This window comes from Halichondria panicea, chromosome 5, assembly GCF_963675165.1.
Source record: "Halichondria panicea chromosome 5, odHalPani1.1, whole genome shotgun sequence".
NCBI lineage: Eukaryota > Metazoa > Porifera > Demospongiae > Suberitida > Halichondriidae > Halichondria > Halichondria panicea.
Genome location: NC_087381.1, coordinates 679461 through 699447, shown reverse-complemented (window position 1 = coordinate 699447; position 19987 = coordinate 679461). Strand labels below are relative to the sequence as shown.

The following is a 19987-nucleotide window of genomic DNA, read 5'->3' as shown; positions in this document are numbered from 1 at the left end:
ACAGGCTGCAGCACACACACACTGACACACTTATTAATTGCACACTCGGTTAGTGCGCATGCGCAATAACAATTGGTGCCGCCATCATAATCACTTTCACTTTTCACTATACTGGCTACTTAATATAATAACTTGTGAGACTCACTTTCACTATATGGTATTAACACTTCACTGAATTGCAAGAAACATTACTAACGATGAGTTGTTTACTGTGGAAGTCAGTCACTTTCCTGAGCCTGGTTTGGGCTGTTGGAGGTGAGCTTTCCTCAAGTATAATTATTATAAATTTGCTATAATTTTATGAATGGTATATCTTATAATTATATTAGCAGCTATAGTGAAAAAATACTCTTCTGCCTTATAAGCACCTATCCAACATAAGAGATTAATTTAAACGATCGTAGACAGGTATACGTGTATGAGCATACAGCTCTGTCTTTTGGTATAGAACTATTATAAAGGTTCAATGCTGTCCGCATTATTGTGACTGTCAAACTATATAGTTCACAATTGCTACCATTTTGTATTACTCTTCTACTCAGTATGATTGATCATGTGCATGCATGATCGATTCTGCTAATAAAGTTGGTTAGACTGGTATGTATTCGGTGAACAAGAATCAACGTTCTCTGCATGCATGCATGCTTAAAGAATGTTGTACCGGTCTCTTACTATTATGATTGTGTCATTAGTATTTAAGAGAGGCTTCAAAATACTCCCCTTGTTGATACATACAGGAACACAGACACATTCATTAATTCCCACAAATCAATTGTTTTGCCAGTGTAATTAATAGCCACTGTTACATGTATACTGGCCTATACTCGTATAATTAAGAACTTTATAATATTACGGCTTTCATCATTATTTTAAGCAAGATCTGACGTACGTATTATACTCTGTAATTAACAATAAGAAAGAATGCTGTAGCTATAGCTACTGCAGGTCTTGTATTTGTTTCATTGTTTATTATAATATTATAACTGTAGATATACACAATCAAAACAATGAAAGAGTAGCTATAGAAAGAAATAACAGTAATTAATGCTGAAATTAAAGATTATAAAATTGATGCCCTAGAAGCTTCTAAGATTTTATCAGTTAATTTAACCTCAATTATGTGCGGGAGGGATCATGTGCCTACTGATAATACATTTTAGTGAGAAGAGGTATTCAGGTAATGCTTCAGGGGGTATAAAGTTACTCATGCATTAAATTACTGCTGTATATTGTGCTGTATATCCACTTTAAACTCAAGAGCATTTCTTCAACTTACCTGAAAACCTCTGTACCCATAATTATACAGAGGTTTAATTTTCAGGTAAGTTGGCAAAAATTAAAGTTGATGTGCAGTCAACCATGACCACTAATTGCATTAGTAGGAACAAACATAAAGTGTGTGGTCGTGGTTGAGTGCACTTTAAACATCTGCCAACCAACTTGAAATCCTCTGTATAGATGCCAAGAAAGCTTGCTTAGTATACCATTATACTTACTGCACGCTCTTATAAATTAATAAAAAAAAACAGCCTATAAATATATACTTGCGGTTTTGATGCCCTCTTGTCTCAATTCACGGCAAATAGCATTGATGAATATTCATACAATAATAAGCACAACAGACTTCTTTGAAACTTAAAAGAGAAAAAGTTGACAGACTAAAACTCAACAATACTAGATCAAACTATGTATACTATAATCATGCAGACTCTTGGCAGCTATAAATAGCTAAATACTTTATGCATTGACAACCTAATGGTAGGTAACATGCAATTGAACGTTGACCTGGATATGGTAAAATGCTTCCTGCGGCTAGCGGATGTCATATATACCTCCTCTGAGTAAGGCTGACCAAATCGAAAATTACTTAAACATTTCAATTATGTCTGGGAGTGATGTGGCCTAAGAGAAGACATAAAATCTGTTTTTTTCATAATTTCTGTGTTTGCACATATACACATACAGGACAATTAAGTGGAGACTTGAGGCTGGTAGGCAACTCAGGAGGCTCCTCTGGCAGACTGGAGGTCTATTACAGAGGACAATGGGGGACAGTGTGTGATGACAGTTTCAGTTCAAATGATGCAAGAGTGGCTTGTCGTCAACTAGGGTACTCAACCTCCTCCACTCCGCGATACGGAACTGTTGGAACGCTAGGGTACGTGAGTGTTAACTATATATTAGCCTAACTGACTATAATTGCCATTGTATTATCCCTAATTATTGTAAAGAGTTTCTCATAGAACAATAATTTAGACTATTATATACAGCTTGTGCAATAGTTTAGATAATCATTTCCCTATATGTATATAGATTCTCCCCAGCTTCATCATTCACTCGGACATGGCTGGACAATCTTGGTTGCTTTGGAACTGAGAGCAGACTCATTAATTGCCCTGCTAACGCTATCGGAATTGAAGATTGCAGTCATTCAGAAGATATTGCCTTGGTCTGCACTGGAAGTAAGAGATCTCAATGACACATGTCTATGTATTATTTTAGCTTCAAAACCGGATACATGCTTTATCGACGCTGACGTACTAAAAATATCTTGGTCTTGCAAGAAGTAGAGTCTAACTAGCTATGTACTAAACTGCTTTCTTCACTAAAATGAGTAGTGAACTTGTCACATTTTAACTGGGCATGCTCAAACACTTCATTCAAGATGCGTGTATTTTTGCGAGGGTACGTTGTTGTTTTTAATTACGCGGTCACGTAGCCTCAAGACATGATTTGGTAAAGGGATCGTCGTGGTATAAACTAATGCATGAGAATCCACATGTTGTATGCATTATACAGGCAGCTAGTCCTCGGGATTGTGCCTGATATTTCCCATAACGCTCGATCTCACGTTATAGCATGCAACAGCTTGCGAGCAAAACTAAAGGGAGCAATGGAAAAGTACAGTAATATCTAAAAATAAATTGTACTGACAGTACATATAATAATATGGCTTGGTAGTCAATAAGCTACATGCTCTCTCTCTTTTTATACGCCATTGATTATATTACTTGCTACACTCCGATAATGCAATGAATTGTGCTATTTAGGTCCTTCAAGTGGAGACCTGAGGCTGGTAGGCAACTCAGGCCAAACAGGAGGCTCCTCTGGTAGACTGGAGGTCTATTATAGTAGTCGATGGGGGACAGTGTGTGATGACAGTTTCGGTTCAAATGATGCAAGGGTGGCTTGTCGTCAACTAGGGTTCTCAACCTACACTCGATACGGAACAGTTGGAGCGCTAGGGTGAGTGAGTGTGTAAACTCATTTGAGTTAACTATAATTATTAGTCTTATATTGACTTTCCATTGAATTTATTGTGTAGGGTTTCAATGAAATATACAGCTTGCAATGGTTTAGGTCATTATTTCCCCCTATATATATAGTTTCTCCCAAGCTTCATCATCCACTCGGACATGGCTGGACAATCTTCGTTGCTCAGGATTTGAGAGTAGACTCATTAGTTGTCCTGCTAACTCTATCGGAAATGAAGATTGCACCCATTTTGAAGATATTGCCTTGTCCTGCACTGGATGTAAGAGTCAATAGTGTATCAATTAATGTGCATGTGCATGGCTGAGACCTATAGCTTTTAGCTATGAATGCAATTGGCATATCTATGACACATAATTATATGCTCTATATATATGTATCTCAAACTGGACATGCTTATCGACACTAGTGTACTAAAAATATTATTTTTATGCAGCATTTACTTCTTACACATATCCGGTGTCCAGCGTCTCTATCGGTATTGGAGTGACTATTCCTATCGTCATCTTCTTCGTGGTTGTCGTTGTGGTCTGTGGTTTACTGGGGAGAAGGCGTCGTCTGGCTCGCATCCAACTCACAACTCCCGTAGTCAATAACGCTGCGTCAACATCTGTAGTTGTCACTGGGTCAAATACACAAACGGCTACAGCCTATCCCATGCAGCAATCCATGGACCAAAAATCCCAATATTCGAATCAGGCACCCCCTCAAAATATGTATGCGCCTCCTCAATCAGCAGCTCCCTACCCTACTGGACAATATGCTAACCCCCAGTACTATCCTCAGCAAACTCCAGCCGCCTATCCCACATCCTACCCTCAGCAACCCCCAGCTGCGTACACTCAACAACCCCCAGCTGCGTACACTCAGCAACCCCCAGCTGCTTATCCTCCTGGAGAACAACCACCCCCTGCTCAGTACCCCACTGGACAACTGTCTGGCGGAGAAGCCCCTCCAGCATATCCGGAATAAGCATGTGGGTATATACCACCCACTATGCAAGTAGTATTAACTGAAAGTGTAGTGAACTTTAATTAAACAATTTGTTTGATACTATTATAGTGATAGCAAATTAGTATTTCAAATTCTGCTGCATTTAGCTATAGTTGATTTCTTGTAATTTTCCCCCTTTCAATTCGAATTATGTTATCTTGATAGATCTGGCACAAAATGCTAACCAGATTACTACGACAGATTGCTACATGTACGTACTGCTGGTATAGACGCTATAAATGCTTGCATTGCTGGCATGGCTACTCCAGTAATTTGAGAAAAAGCCCTATTATAGTTCTGCTTTATACATTCGACAATTATTCATGACAATTATTATTTTATGACATAATTATAATTGTTGTCGTGTATATTATATTATATAGTGCATGGGTAATTAAGGATCGAGGGGAGGGTTTAAATAGTTGAGTATAGAGTATCATTAACTCCACTCGGGCTACACGTTCTAGATATCTACTACATGTATAATTATGATTGTGCAATTCAGTGAATTGTGTACACTTTTCAAGTTCTACCATGCACAAGATATAGATCGACTGCATGGATATTTGTAATAGAATACATGTGGAAATTCGAATTTCTATGTCAAAAAAATGGCTACACATCCAACGCAGTTTCTCATAGGCTATGAGAAACTGTGTTGGATGCAAGTGTAGCCATTTTTTGCCATTGCTACAAGAATTTAATGCACATGTGTGTGAAAGTACATCTTTCTGCTTAAGCGCACTTGGGACTTTTTGTCTATCAGTGACAACAACCAGGTAGGCTAACGTCATGGGCGTGGTTAATGACATTAACCACACCCATGACGTTTTAATGTCTCTAAGCGCCTCTGCATGCTGCGCCAGATTAGCTTTTAAATAGCATTGAATTGCAAAGAACATCCAATGATGAGTTGCTTACTGTGGAAGTCAGTCACTGTCCTGAGCCTAGTTTGGGCTGTTGGAGGTGAGCACATGCTAGATTGTTCTGTATTATTAGCTACAACTATAACTTATTGTGAAAATACATTGATTTTTCTGCTTACAAAATATCACCGTCACATGCTATAAATGTATTTCTGATGATATATAGGTATAGCAATCTCTGTCCGTAATACAAGAATAAAATGCTCCTAAAGTTTAGATGATATAGTGCTGTCACTTTAGCTTTTAAAATACTTCTTTTAAAAAAGCTGCAAAATTGGTAGCTATACTATCATGTATATAGTACTCTCCTCTACTCTGTATATATAAGATTAATTGTGTGTACGATTTTTAGACTTTGAGCGACATCTGATGCTCTATTAATCACTGTACTTGTCTTGTTGCCGGGCAATTATTGTTGTGATAGACATTGAAAGTATTATAATTAGTAGACCTAATAGAATGAATCACACAAATCACAGGACTATAATTATACTCTAACTGTGAATAAGTGCATGAGGTCAATATTGAAAGTGAAAGAAGCCTCAAAGACCTTTATCAGTAACTAATTGTAACTACAATAATTACGTGATAGATGGACAGGTGGCTTACTGATAATTAGTGCGAACATGCATAACTGTATACCGTATAGAGGGTAATTTTCGTGGGGCAAATATTCGTGGTTTTCGTGGTTGGTTGAAGGTCTGACCACGAATATTTTTCCCACGAATGAAGCGACTTTACCTACGTTTACCTGTAGTGCAAACTCCAACCACGAAAATATTACCCACGAAATGTCTCAAAGTTGCTAAACCACAAATATTTTGTCCCCTGAAAATTACCCGCTATATAATTTTGGTATTATTATATTTTCGAGACACTTAAATTCTTGGAATGGTCTCTAAAAGCATTTTCGTTGAATAATTTTCGTGGGAGTTGTCTGCTTACCGGAAGCCACGTCTTTAATCTTTGCATGTTATATAGCAGATAATTTTACAATTTTTGTGGAATATTTTCGTGTATATAGGATTCCCATGAAAAAAGTACAATTGAATTGCAAAATTGCAATTCAGGCAACCAAAAATGGGTTGTATATGCTTCCATGTACATGCACAATAGGAGTAGCGCAATTCACCCACTATCTCCATTGATAATCTATGATGTGCGCTTTGAGCTCCATGGATGCATGAGTGCATGGTGTGTTCATGGTTGTGCAGTTATGAATGAGAATGCAGGAAACATATAGTATTTAGTCAGTCAGGGGCGTAAGCACAGGGGGGGGGCTCATAGTGCTCAAGCACCCCCTTTCTATCTGAGATTGTACACAAAGTGTACCTGATTGTCTAGCTGAGCACCCCCTTCTCTTCCAGATCTTGCTGCAGTTAGCTAGCTAGTAGGCAAGCAAAACGAATTGGTCTTTAAACTGTTAGCTATTCTGGCTTAGATCTATAGACTAGTTCTCTTTCGTAGCAAAATAGGCTTCTCTATGCAAATAGAAGATTGGGCCACGCCCAACTATTAATATACGTCATTAATAAGAGGTGTGGCTTCCGGTCAACCAAATTTCGGCGCTGCACGGCTAAAAATCAGGCGCTTTGCGCCCTCTTTTGTCTTGGTAGCACCCCCTTCCTCAAAACCCTGGCTACGCCCCTGAGTCTAGTGATAGTAGCATAATTATATCCTTTTTAACTGTGTTGCATGTGTTATTGGGACTGTGCATGTGCAGGTATGAATACGCTAAGTATGCATGTGCTGTGTTCAGTTTCCACTTGGGGGCGAAACTGTGCACTTATGAATCTATATACAGCACATGCGCAGGGAATGCTTGACTGTACACACTGTTCAGGTATTATTAATAAGATTCTACCAGGGTTTTTTATGTGTAAATTTTTTGCCAATGCATACCAACGTGCATGTGTAGTGCATGATCTTTTCAATACTGTGTTATCAGAGGAGGGAGGACACAATTAACCTTAGGCGGAAGCGTTGCTTGTTGTAATAATTATGGGTGGGAGTATGACTCACCATACACTCAGAAATTCCCACCTATACTATAGTACATTGTATAGATTCATAAGTGCACAGTTTTGCCCCCAAGTGGCAACTGAACACATGGCACAAACAAACCCATGCAACTATGGTAGAACAATTTTTGTGGTTGCTGATAAGGTGCAACAAAATTACCACAAATTGCATTAACAATGTACTAGTATATAGGTGGGAATTTCTGAGTGTATATGGTGAGTCTATATAATATACTCCCCTCCATAATTATTATAAAACAAGGAACGCTTCCTTAGCAAGTGGGCATGTCCAATAAAGGAATGAATTGTTTAACAAATTTGGTCATAATTAGTGCCTATATACGGTGTTGTTATTGTGCCCTCAGGGCAATTGAGTGGAGATGTGAGGCTGATAGATTCGTCTGGTTCAACAGAGGTTAGAGTTGGCAGACTGGAGGTCTACTACAATGGACAATGGGGAACAGTGTGTGATGACAACTTCGGTATAAATGATGGGCGTGTGGCTTGTCGTCAGCTGGGTTTCCTAGGTTACACAGGCTATGGGACCGTACGAGAGTAAGTATACCAAATCTTTGTTTGTGAATTTGGTTGATTTTAAAATAGTATATGATCAACCGAGGTCACTGATATTTTTACCTATAGTGCCCTAACAGTGTCAGCATCCACTCCGATATGGTTGGACGAGCTTGGTTGCTCTGGATCCGAAAGTAAACTGGATGACTGTCCAAAAAATTCTATTGGAGATCATAATTGCGACCATTCTGAGGATGTGGGATTAGTGTGTGCAATAGGTGAGTGGGTGTTATACACTTTCATCATTATTACGTCATTTAAATTTTAGATGGAGATATAAGACTAGTGGATAGTTCTAACTCCATTGGGTTAGGTCCCGATGGACGACTGGAATTATTATATAACGGACAATGGGGGACAGTGTGTGATGACAGCTTCAGTCCAAACGATGCAAGGGTGGCTTGTCGTCAGCTGGGGTACGCAGACTATACTAAGTTTGGAAGAGTAGGAACAATAGGGTGAGTGTGCATTTATGACTATAATCTTAGCCAGTGGATTAATTCGTATTATTTTTCCAACCCAACTTTTATTATACATGATAGTTTTCTACACAAACAGTTTCCCTCAGTCTTCAAATTCCAGTCGGACATGGCTGGATGAGCTTCGTTGCTTAGGAACTGAGAGCAGTCTCATTAATTGCCCTGCTAACACTCTCGGAGATGAAGATTGCACCCACACACAAGATGTGGCCTTGGTCTGTACTGCAAGTAAGTTAGATGATCAGATACAAATTTATTATTTAGCAAGTGTGATATATAGTACATGTGTATGAAGCATTGCTACATGTATACACGAATTTGAATCTATGTGAGCTTAATTGTAATAGTTGCTAAACGTGTAATAGTTGTACCATGCATTGGATATCTTATATATAGGTGCATTAGATTTGTACCCGAGGGCACAGTTATATATATTCACGAGGGTACAGTGGGAGGGAATGCTCAATCATAACTGCGTGAGGGGTCAAACCATTAATTATATCTGAGATACCCACATGCATACGTACGCTAAAATTCATTTTTTAAATGCACTTTAGAAAACCACTAATTGCTGTAGGGACTATTTTCGTACACATTTTTGTTTTGTACTCTGTATTATTACATAATAGTAATGTTTATACACAATGATATACATCATGTCATGCAGCCACAAATATCCTGCGATTTGATTGGCTAAAAGTAGTGTATATTATAGCGATTAGTCAGCCTGAACTACTGTATTCCCTTCAGATGGAGACCTGAGACTGGTAGGCAACTCAGGAGGAACAGGAGGTTCCTCTGGCAGACTGGAGGTCTATAACAGTGGACAATGGGGGACAGTGTGTGATGACAGCTTCAGTCCAAATGATGCAAGAGTGGCTTGTCGTCAACTAGGATTCTCAACCTACACTCGATACGGAACAGTTGGAGCGCTAGGGTGAGTGTTATACATGTGTACAAGATCCTCATTGAGCGCATGTCTTGTTATAACAATATATAGCTAGTTTCTATCATCACTCGATTACCTTGAATCCAATATCAATCTTCTTTATTGCACAGTTTCATTGGAATATCATCAGACTCTCCAACATGGCTGGACGAGCTTCGTTGCTTAGGAACTGAGGGAAGACTTATTGATTGTCCTGCTAACGCTATCGGAGTTGAAGATTGCACCCATTCACAAGACGTGGCCTTGGTCTGTACTGCAAGTAAGATGAGTATGTATATATATATATATATATATACAAATATAGGGCAACATTGTCCTACAATCTATAATGAGCTCCGTTTAGGCATATAATTATACTTGACATTGTAGCCAGGTATAAATTAGTATCCTTCTGCGTATATGTACCTTTCAGATGGAGACCTGAGGCTGGTAGACAACTCAGGTCAAACAGGAGGCTCCTCTGGCAGACTGGAGTTCTATTACAATGGACAATGGGGGACAGTGTGTGACGACCTCTTCAGTCCAAATGATGCAAGAGTGGCTTGTCGTCAACTAGGGTTCTCAACCTACACTCAATACGGGACAGTTGGAACGCTAGGGTGAGTGTGTACAAGCTCATCACGTTGAGTACTCTTGTTAAATTGCCTTTCATGACTCGCCATCGAATCATCCATCTCATAATGATCTATGAATTACTTTATTGCTGCATGTGCAGTTTCAATCAAATCCTATCGGACTCTCCAACATGGCTGGATGAACTTCGTTGCTTAGGAACTGAGAGCAAACTGATTGATTGCCCTGCTAACACTATCGGAGTTGAAGATTGCACCCACACACAAGACGTGGGCTTGGTATGCAGTTCTCCTGTAACAGGTAAGAGTTGTCTATCTATATGCTATAAGTATAGCATTGGCTGAGAAATAATAATTTATATGGCCTATATAATATCCTATTCTGCGAAAACCTTTCTAATGGTCATTTCACGAGTTTATGCCCTCGAAATATACCCGTTATACGGATTGATGGTAGCTTACTGATAATTGTGAATTTAGTGCAAACATGTATTATCATCGAGGGCGTATAAAAAAAGAGAGGGCATTGCAACAGCTTGCGAGCCAAAGCTAAAGGAGGCGGTGGAAAAGTAAAAGTACAGCGATTAATAGAGCATCAGATGTCGCTCAAAGTCTAAAAATCATACACACAATTAATCTTATATATACAGAGTAGAGGAGAGTACTATATACATGATAGTATAGCTACCAATTTTGCAGCTTTTTTTAAAAGAAGTATTTTAAAAGCTAAAGTGACAGCACGAGACACTTAAATTCTTGGAATGGCCTCTAAAAGCATTTTCGTTGAATAATTTTTGTGGGAGTTGTCTGCTTACCGGAAGCCACGTCTTTAATCTTTGCATGTGTTATAGTAGATAATTTTACAATTTTTGTGGAATATTTTCGTGTATATAGGATTCCCATGAAAAAAGTGAAAATTAAGCCCCCTTGAAAATTTCGCACTATATATACGGTGTTGTTATTGTGCCCTCAGGGCAATTGAGTGGAGATGTGAGGCTGATAGATTCCTCTGGTTCAACAGAGGTTAGAGTTGGCAGACTGGAGGTCTACTACAATGGACAATGGGGGACAGTGTGTAATGACAACTTCGGTATAAATGATGGGCGTGTGGCTTGTCGTCAGCTGGGTTTCCTAGGTTACACAGGCTATGGGACCGTACGAGAGTAAGTATACCAATTTTTGTTTGTGAATTTGGTTGATTTTAAAATAGTATATGATCAACCGAGGTCACTGATATTTTTACCTATAGTGCCCTAACAGTGTCAGCATCCACTCCGATATGGTTGGACGAGCTTGGTTGCTCTGGATCCGAAAGTAGACTGGATAACTGTCCACGAAATTCTATTGGAGATCACGATTGCGACCATTCTGAGGATGTGGGATTAGTGTGTGCAATAGGTGAGTGGGTGTTATACACTTTCATCATTATTACGTCATTTAAATTTTAGATGGAGATATAAGACTAGTGGATAGTTCTGACTCCATTGGGTTAGGTCCCGATGGACGACTGGAATTATTATATAACGGACAATGGGGGACAGTGTGTGATGACAGCTTCAGTCCAAACGATGCAAGGGTGGCTTGTCGTCAGCTGGGGTATGCAGACTATACTAAGTTTGGAAGAGTAGGAACAATAGGGTGAGTGTGCATTTATGACTATACTCTTAGCCAGTGGATTAATTCGTATTATTTTTCCAACCCAACTTTTATTATACGATATAGTTTTCTACACAAACAGTTTTCCTCAGTCTTCAAATTCCAGTCGGACATGGCTGGATGAGCTTCGTTGCTTAGGAACTGAGAGCAGACTCATTAATTGTCCTGCTAACACTATCGGAGACGAAGATTGCACCCACACACAAGATGTGGCCTTGGTCTGTACTGCATGTAAGTTAGATGATCAGATACAAATTTATTATTTAGCAAGTGTGATATATAGTACATGTGTATGAAGCATTGCTGCATGTATACACGAATTTGAATCTATGTGAGCTTAATTGTAATAGTTGCTAAACGTGTAATAGTTGTACCATGCATTGGATATCTTATATATAGGTGCATTAGATTTGTACCCGAGGGCACAGTTATATATATTCACGAGGGTACAGTGGGAGGGAATGCTCAATCATAACTGCGTGAGGGGTCAAACCATTATTTATATCTGAGATACCCACATGCATACGTACGCTAAAATTCATTTTTTAAATGCACTTTAGAAAACCACTAATTGCTGTAGGGACTATTTTCGTACACATTTTTGTTTTGTACTCCGTATTATTAGTAATGTCATGCAGCCACAAATATTCTGCGATTTGATTGGCTAGAAGTAGTGTATATTATAGCGATTAGTCAGCCTGAACTACTGTATTCCCTTCAGATGGAGACCTGAGGCTGGTAGGCAACTCAGGCGGAACAGGAGGTTCCTCTGGCAGACTGGAGGTCTATAACAGTGGACAATGGGGGACCGTGTGTGATGACCTCTTCGGTCCAAATGATGCAAGAGTGGCTTGTCGTCAACTAGGGTTTTCAACCTACACTCAATACGGAACAGTTGGAGCGCTAGGGTGAGTGTTATACATGTATATAAGATCCTCATTGAGCGCATGTCTTGTTATAACAATATATATAGCTAGTTTCTATCATCACTCGATTACCTTGAATCCAATATATATCATACTTGAAGATTTACCTTATTCTACAGTTTCAATGGAATATCATCTGACTCTCCAACATGGCTGGACGAGCTTCGTTGCTTAGGAACTGAGGGAAGACTTGTTGATTGTCCTGCTAACGCTATCGGAGTTGAAGATTGCACCCATTTAGAAGATGTGGCCTTGGTCTGCACTGCAAGTAAGTAATAGATGACTGAGTATATACAAATAGGGCGACATTGCTAAATACATGCAGTCTATAATCATAATGAGTTCCTTTTAGTTAACTATGCTTGACATTGTAGCCAAGTATTTTTCGCTGTACAGATGGAGATCTTAGACTGGTAGACAACTCAGGCAGAACAGGAGGTTCCTCTGGCAGACTAGAGGTCTATTACAATGAACAATGGGGAGCAGTGTGTGATGACAGCTTTAGTCCAAATGATGCAAGAGTGGCTTGTCGTCAACTAGGGTTCTCAACCTACACTAGATACGGAACAGTTGTAACGCTAGGGTGAGTACTATAGCCTTTCATGACTCGCCATCGAATCATCCATCATGATAATCTATGAATTACTTTACTGTACAGTTTCAATCAAATCCTATCGGACTCTCCAACATGGCTGGATGAGCTTCGTTGTTTAGGAACTGAGAGTAAACTCGTTGATTGTCCTGCTAACACTATCGGAGTTGAAGATTGCACCCACACACAAGATGTGGCCTTGGTGTGTAGTTCTACTGTAACAGGTGAGAGTTGTCAATATAATTATAGCATCGAGTAAATTAATTATTAATCTTACTCGAAACATGCTACATAGTAGCTTGGAATTCGATTGACGTATTACAGCAAATATCTCAATGACCTATATATATATAATTATATAGCTATATGTATTTACCTGAAGTACGAATGATATACATGCATGTGTAGCGACACACCTAATTAACCGACAATGGACTCTCTAGCTGCATGATAGTGTGTATGTGTTCTATATGTTGTATGTATGTATTGTGCTCACACTGATTTATAATTATGTAGGACCTACTTCCTCATCTGTACCCACTTCCTCATCCGTACCTACTTCCTCATTATCCATCAACATACCAGTCATCAGCGTTAGCGTGACCGTTCCTATCATCATCATCATCATCATCATAGTTGTGATTGTTGTCTTGGTCTGTGTTTTAACGAGTAGAAGGCGTCGCCTGGCTCGCCTCCAACTCAGGACTCCCGTAGTCATCAACAACACAATGTTGAAAGCTGCAAATACACAAGATACGGCTTATCCTATGCAATACATGGACCAAAATCTTCAATATTCAAATCAGGCCCCTCCTCAATATATGTATACTCCTCAACCAGAACTTTCTCCCTACCCGACTGGACAATATACTGACCCCTCGTATATGTATCCCACGTCCTACCCTCAGGAACCCTACCCCACTGGACAGCCACCTCTTGCTCAGTACCCCGCTGAACAACCACCCCCTGCACAGTACCCCACTGGACAGCCACCCCTTGCTCAGTACCCCGCTGAACAACCACCCCCTGCACAGTACCCCACTGGACAGCCACCCCTTGCTCAGTACCCCGCTGAACAGCCACCCCCTGCTCAGTACTTGGCTGGCGGAGGAGCACCTTCTGCATATCCGAGCTAAGCATGTGGGTATAACAATACCGCCCACTATGCAAGTAGTATTAAAAAAAAACTGAAAGTGTAGTGAACTTTAATTAATTATAGTGATAGCAAATTAGTATTTCAAATTCTGCTGCATTTATAGTTGATTTTTTGTAATTTTTCCCCCTTTCAATTCGAATTAATATGTTCTGTCACCTATAAAATGCTAACCACATTACTACGACAGTTTGCTACATGTACGTACTGCTGGTACAGCTAATAAATGCTTGCATGGCTGGCTATACCGTTATAGCGGGTAATTTTCATGGGGTAAAAAATGTGTTGAAGTTGAACATTATAGTGATTATAGTTTTTGTGAGTAACAGTTGAACTGTACTGCATGTGTTCTGGTGAACCACGCCTAGATTTTTGTGGGAAAATGTTCATCGAGGTCAGCTTTCCCACGTAAATGTTTTAACCCACGAAAATTACACGCTATAATGGTACAGCATAATAATAATTTGAGAAGCCCTCTATATAGCTCAGCGCTTTGCATTCAACAATAACAATATAATAATGTATGACATAATAATTATTATGGATATAGATCTATACTGCATGATTGTCTTTCCCCGCATTATTTTCACATATTGGAGTGGTTGTAGGCCCTGATAAATTGTGTAATAGGCCATCAATGTCGATTTTTGGTTTAGAGAAACCTGGCATATTGGATTGGATGTGTTATTAATAACAACTTGATCTGTCAATCCTGTAAGATTAAAATATGCACAGTCAGTCACGTGCACTATAAACAAATAAATTCCACAATTAGATCCATAACTGTGACCTCCATACTGAATTGCAAGAAGCATTACCAATGATGAATTTTTTGCTGTGGAAGTCAGTCACTGTCCTGAGCCTGGTTTGGGCTGCTGGAGGTGAGCTCATGCATGTTAATTTTATAGATCTAGATATACTTCAGGTCGATATTACAGTTAATTCTTCTGCCTACAACAACACAATGCACCATACAGTTTTGAAGAATTAAGTTTCCTTCGAAGTATATAAATTATAGTATATATCTCTGTCCTCAACATGCAATGCATCTCATAAGTGTTTTTGCTGTGTACTTACTACAAGACAGTATCAATAAAACAAGCACATTTAAGTATTATAGTACTGTATATCTTCTAATTTATCGGGCACTTTTACTTTTCTGGGAAATTTTCGTTGTTCTAATACAGCGAACACTCTGCCATGGTGCTTCAATATTGCATGGCTGCATTTCGGAGAGATTTGTGCAGTAAACACTAGCATTTCATACTAAACCAAATGGCCGGTATCGAAGTGGCAATTAATACTTCAGAGAGCCAGATCTACTGCATGTATATTGAATGAATTGACGTTGACCTAATATAATTATTGTTGATATAATTATACACAAGGACTACTATTATTATAATAGCTGTGATAATGAAGATTATATTGAGCCAACACTGAAAGTATAAAGAAGTTAGTACAAACAAGATTTCATCAGGGAGTATATAGTAGCCAGGATTATGTGAGTGACGGCTTGCTTACTAATATTGAATTTTATCTGAAGATAGTGTTGTTGTTCATTTCGTGCATGCATGCATGCAGGGCAATTGAGTGGAGATGTGAGGCTGGTAGATTCGTCTGGTTCAACAGGAGGCAGAAGTGGTAGATTGGAGATATATTACAATGGACAATGGGGGACAGTGTGTCAGGACGGATTTGGTTCAACCGGTGCACTTGTGGCTTGTCGTCAGTTGGTTTTCCAAGGTTACGTAGCCTATGGGGTTGTACGAAAGTAAGTATATACCAATAGATTTGCTTGCGTATATGCTATTATTAATCCAAATTATTCCACTCTTCACATGTATACAGTGCCCTAATAGTGTCAGCATCCACTCCGATATGGTTGGACGGCCTTCGCTGCAATGGTTCCGAAAGTAGACTTGAAAACTGCCCACGAAATCCTATTGGAGATCATAACTGTGACCGTTCTGACGATGTGGGATTAGTGTGTGCAATAAGTGAGTGATGTTATACACTTTCAGTAGGTGTATATATAATTCATATCTTAATTTAGATGGAGTTTTGAGACTAGTGAATGCTACTACCAGTGGGATACCATCCGCTGGTAGACTGGATTTGTTTCATGATGATCAATGGGGAACAGTGTGTGATGACAGCTTCAGTCCAAACGATGCAAGAGTGGCTTGTCGTCAGCTGGGGTACGAAGACTATACTAAGTTTGGAAGAGTAGGAACATTAGGGTGAGTGTACACTTTTATGATAATTATACTCTAGCCCGGTGCATGCATGAATCCATATTTATATAGTATTCTTCCAATTTTATTATGTTATAGATAGTACATGGGCATGAGGTATCTAGTGTCCCATATCACGAGGGCTTTGCCCGAGGGATGAGGGACACTATAACCATAGATACCGAATGAGATTATGGCTCATAATTCCCTGTTAAACACACACAAGTGGGATCTAAGATTAGGATAATCACTTCCTACATTTAATAGTTTCCCCCAGTCTTCAAATTCCAGTCGGACATGGCTGGATGAGCTTCGTTGCTCAGGAACTGAGAGAGCACTCATTGAGTGTCCTGCTAACACTATCGGAGTTGAAGATTGTACCCACACACAAGATGTGGCCTTGGTCTGTACTACAAGTGCGTTGAAAATTTAATACTGATCATGTGGCCTACAGCCAATGAAATTCATCAAATGCAGTGACTGCATGTACTTTAGTTATAATTATTGCACAATTAAGTGTGCAATAATTGCACTAAATTTGTTATTCATTATCATTCAATATCATCTGTAGCCATTCATGCAGTGCACTATAGCTCTGTATATAACTGCATGCAGTGCATGAGAGTTCAAACCAATAATTATGAGACATCCACATACGCTAATTTTACTAAAGTCTAGTTCGGCCCCGGCTTACCAGCTCTACAGCATATAGATATAGAAGGGCTTTTTAACAGGGAATCAGAAATTTCAGTGAAGTATGACAAAGTTATGACAACTTTATGAAGGTCGAACTCAACACAAATTATATATAGAGACTATTCTCGTGCACATGCATTTCTAGTTTGTATATATATATACTCTGTATATATCAAAATTTGTGCAATAATTGAAAACACACACAACTGCACTGTCAACCCTATGTACAACCTACTGGTTGTACTAATAAGGGGCATGCAGCTACATATAGTTGTCCATGGTATTATGTTCATACATGCATAATCATATCAATACATGTCAGCTTTAAATCCTGCCATCTAATTGGCTAGAGGTATATACTGTTTTATTCCCAAATAAGAAAATCATGATGTTATAGCTATTATTATAGCAATTATAGCTAGCATGAAGTCTAAATTCACTGTATTTCCTTCAGATGGAGACCTGAGGCTGGTAGACAACTCAGGTGGAACAGGAGTCTCCTCTGGCAGACTGGAGTTCTATTACAATGGACAATGGGGGACAGTGTGTGATGACAGCTTCAGTCTAAATGATGCAAGAGTGGCTTGTCGTCAACTAGGGTTCTCAACCTACACTCGATACGGAACAGTTGGAAGGCTAGGGTGAGTGTGTATAAGCTTATCAGATCATCATTAATATTAGTGCATGCATGATTTTGTTAAATTATAGCCAGTTTCTATATACTTGATTCCCTTGCATCAATCTTGAAAATTTACCTTATTGTACAGTTTCAATGAAATTTCATCGGACTCTCCAACATGGTTAGACGAGCTTCTTTGCTTAGGAAGGGAGAGCAGACTCATTAATTGTCCTGCTAACACTATCGGAGTTGAAGATTGCACCCATTCACAAGACGTGGGCTTGGTCTGTACTGCAAGTAAGTAATAGACGACTGAGTATATAATTATACAAATAGGGCAACATTGATAATTATATAGTCTAATGATCGAGCTCCTACATTATTATTGACATTGTAGCCAGCGTAAATTAGTAATGATTTGTGGTATATATTTTCCTTTCAGATGGAGACCTGAGGCTGGTAGACAACTCAGGTGGAACAGGAGGCTCCTCTGGCAGACTGGAGTTCTATTACAATGGACAATGGGGGACAGTGTGTAACGACAGCTTTAGTCCAAATGATGCCAGAGTGGCTTGTCGTCAACTAGGGTTCTCAACCTACACTCGATACGGAACAGTTGGAACACTAAGGTGGGTGCATGTGTTATAAGCTCATCATTGAGTAAATTGTATACTAGCCTTTCAGACCTACCATTGAATCACCCACATGCATCTTGTGCAGTTTCAATGAAATCTTATCGGACTCTCCAACATGGCTGGACGAGCTTCGTTGCTTAGGAACAGAGAGCAGACTCATTAATTGCCCTGCTAACACTATCGGAGTTGAAGATTGCACCCACACACAAGACGTGGGCGTGGTGTGCAGTTCTACTGTAACAGGTAAGAGTTGTCAATCTATATAATTATGCTACAAGTAAATTAATGTTCGCTGAGACATACAATATGCTACATAGCTCAGAATTGATTGACGTAATAATATCTATATATTTACCTGAAATACAAAATTAATGATTTTAGTGACACCAAATTACCTGACATTTACAATAATTATACAGTACCTACTTCCTCATCGTCCATCAACATACCAATCATCAGTGTTGGCGTGACCGTTCCTATCGTCATCATCATCATCATCATAGTTGTGATTGTTGTCTTGGTCTGTGTTTTCATAAAGAGAAGACGTCGTCTGGCTCACCTCCAACTCCTGACTCCCGTAGTCAATAACACTACTTTGAAAGCTGCAAATACACAAGATACAGCGTATCCCATGCAACTCCCTCAAGATGGTGTGTATGCGTCTCTACCAGAACTTTCCCCCTACTCGACTGGACAATATACTGATCCCTCGTACATGTATCCCACGTCCTACCCTCAGGAACCCTACCCCACTGGACAACCACCCCCTGCTCAATACTCTGCTGAACAACCATCCCCTGCTCAGTACTTGTCTGGTGGAGGAGCACCTCCTGCATACCCGGGCTAAGTATATGGGTACCTCCCATCAAGTAGTATTAACTGAAAGTATTGAACTTTAGACAAATTGACGTATGTTAGTGATTTAATTACGACAAATGATAGTGATAGCTATCAGATGTTTACCCTCGGGCAGTTGTATATGTATTAATTCCCTCGGGATTCTGCTTCACAGCATAATTGTGAAAGGTTTGGATCGTTTTATCATAATAAATAAAGGATAAGCTCTCACGTACACCCACTCACATGCATAATTATACGCCCATGCAATGCCTAAAAGATAACAAGATCTGCTTGGCTGGCTACTATATAGCTCACTGACAGTATTATCACACATGGTGCACGAGTTTATGACTCAATATTGAGTTAACGGGTGATCATACTGCAAGCCTAATATATAATAAGAACAACTGTTATACCGGTATTACATTGCAATTGTCCATCTACACTGATCAGAATTTATGGCAGTAAACCTCCGAGGAAGGGCGAAGCTATGGTGGGTGTATATTAGACTGGCAAACTGCCTATATGTCACTCGTCTCTCTATCAGATTGCTCAACGTCATATTAGCCCTGTAATTTTAATCGCACTTACACTTCAGGGGATTCAGTACATTCCATAGTAGCTAAATCTCATAGCAAAATTTAACCTATAGTGATATTTCTATAATCATATTCATATTTCAGACATACTATATATTTTTTTATGCAGCATCGGTGTCCAGTGTATGTATCGGTATTTCGCTCAAAAGTGTTAGAGTGTTATCTATAATGAATTTTATATTAAAGTTAGCTTATCTATATAAAGTCACTGAGAAGAAAAGACTTATTTACATGCATCTATTGTTGTT

General features: G+C 39.2%; 2 protein-coding genes across 2 annotated transcripts in view; both read left to right on the top strand.

Moving 5' to 3' along the window:
• Positions 1-88: 88 nt before the first annotated feature.
• The window catches only part of LOC135336345 (deleted in malignant brain tumors 1 protein-like), a 40600-nt gene continuing 20701 nt past the window's right edge, over positions 89-19987 (top strand). Inside the window, exons 1-14 of the mRNA XM_064532107.1 lie at positions 89-255; positions 1966-2158; positions 2314-2462; positions 3051-3246; positions 3387-3535; positions 3710-4243; positions 7579-7768; positions 7856-8004; positions 8055-8244; positions 8345-8493; positions 9016-9202; positions 9325-9473; positions 9627-9813; positions 9930-10087. Coding sequence (XP_064388177.1) covers positions 198-255; positions 1966-2158; positions 2314-2462; positions 3051-3246; positions 3387-3535; positions 3710-4243; positions 7579-7768; positions 7856-8004; positions 8055-8244; positions 8345-8493; positions 9016-9202; positions 9325-9473; positions 9627-9813; positions 9930-10087 — 2638 coding nt within the window. The 5' untranslated portion in view covers positions 89-197. The remainder of the gene's footprint in view (positions 256-1965; positions 2159-2313; positions 2463-3050; positions 3247-3386; positions 3536-3709; positions 4244-7578; positions 7769-7855; positions 8005-8054; positions 8245-8344; positions 8494-9015; positions 9203-9324; positions 9474-9626; positions 9814-9929; positions 10088-19987) is intronic.
• LOC135336473 (neurotrypsin-like) lies at positions 14863-19325 on the top strand. Its single transcript, XM_064532278.1, has 10 exons — positions 14863-14994; positions 15698-15887; positions 15965-16113; positions 16170-16356; positions 16618-16766; positions 17501-17687; positions 17814-17962; positions 18108-18294; positions 18386-18543; positions 18720-19325. Exons 1-10 carry the CDS (start codon positions 14934-14936, stop codon positions 19145-19147), a joined length of 1845 nt encoding a protein of 614 aa, XP_064388348.1. The 5' UTR covers positions 14863-14933; the 3' UTR covers positions 19148-19325.

Bases quoted from the DNA above. Each gene is read 5' to 3' on its own strand.
- LOC135336473 (XM_064532278.1), top strand. From the start codon at position 14,934: ATGATGAATTTTTTGCTGTGGAAGTCAGTCACTGTCCTGAGCCTGGTT. The intron at 17,688-17,813 runs GTGAGTGTGTAT...CTTATTGTACAG, and splicing joins GGAACAGTTGGAAGGCTAGG to TTTCAATGAAATTTCATCGG. The intron at 17,963-18,107 runs GTAAGTAATAGA...TTTTCCTTTCAG, and splicing joins GGGCTTGGTCTGTACTGCAA to ATGGAGACCTGAGGCTGGTA.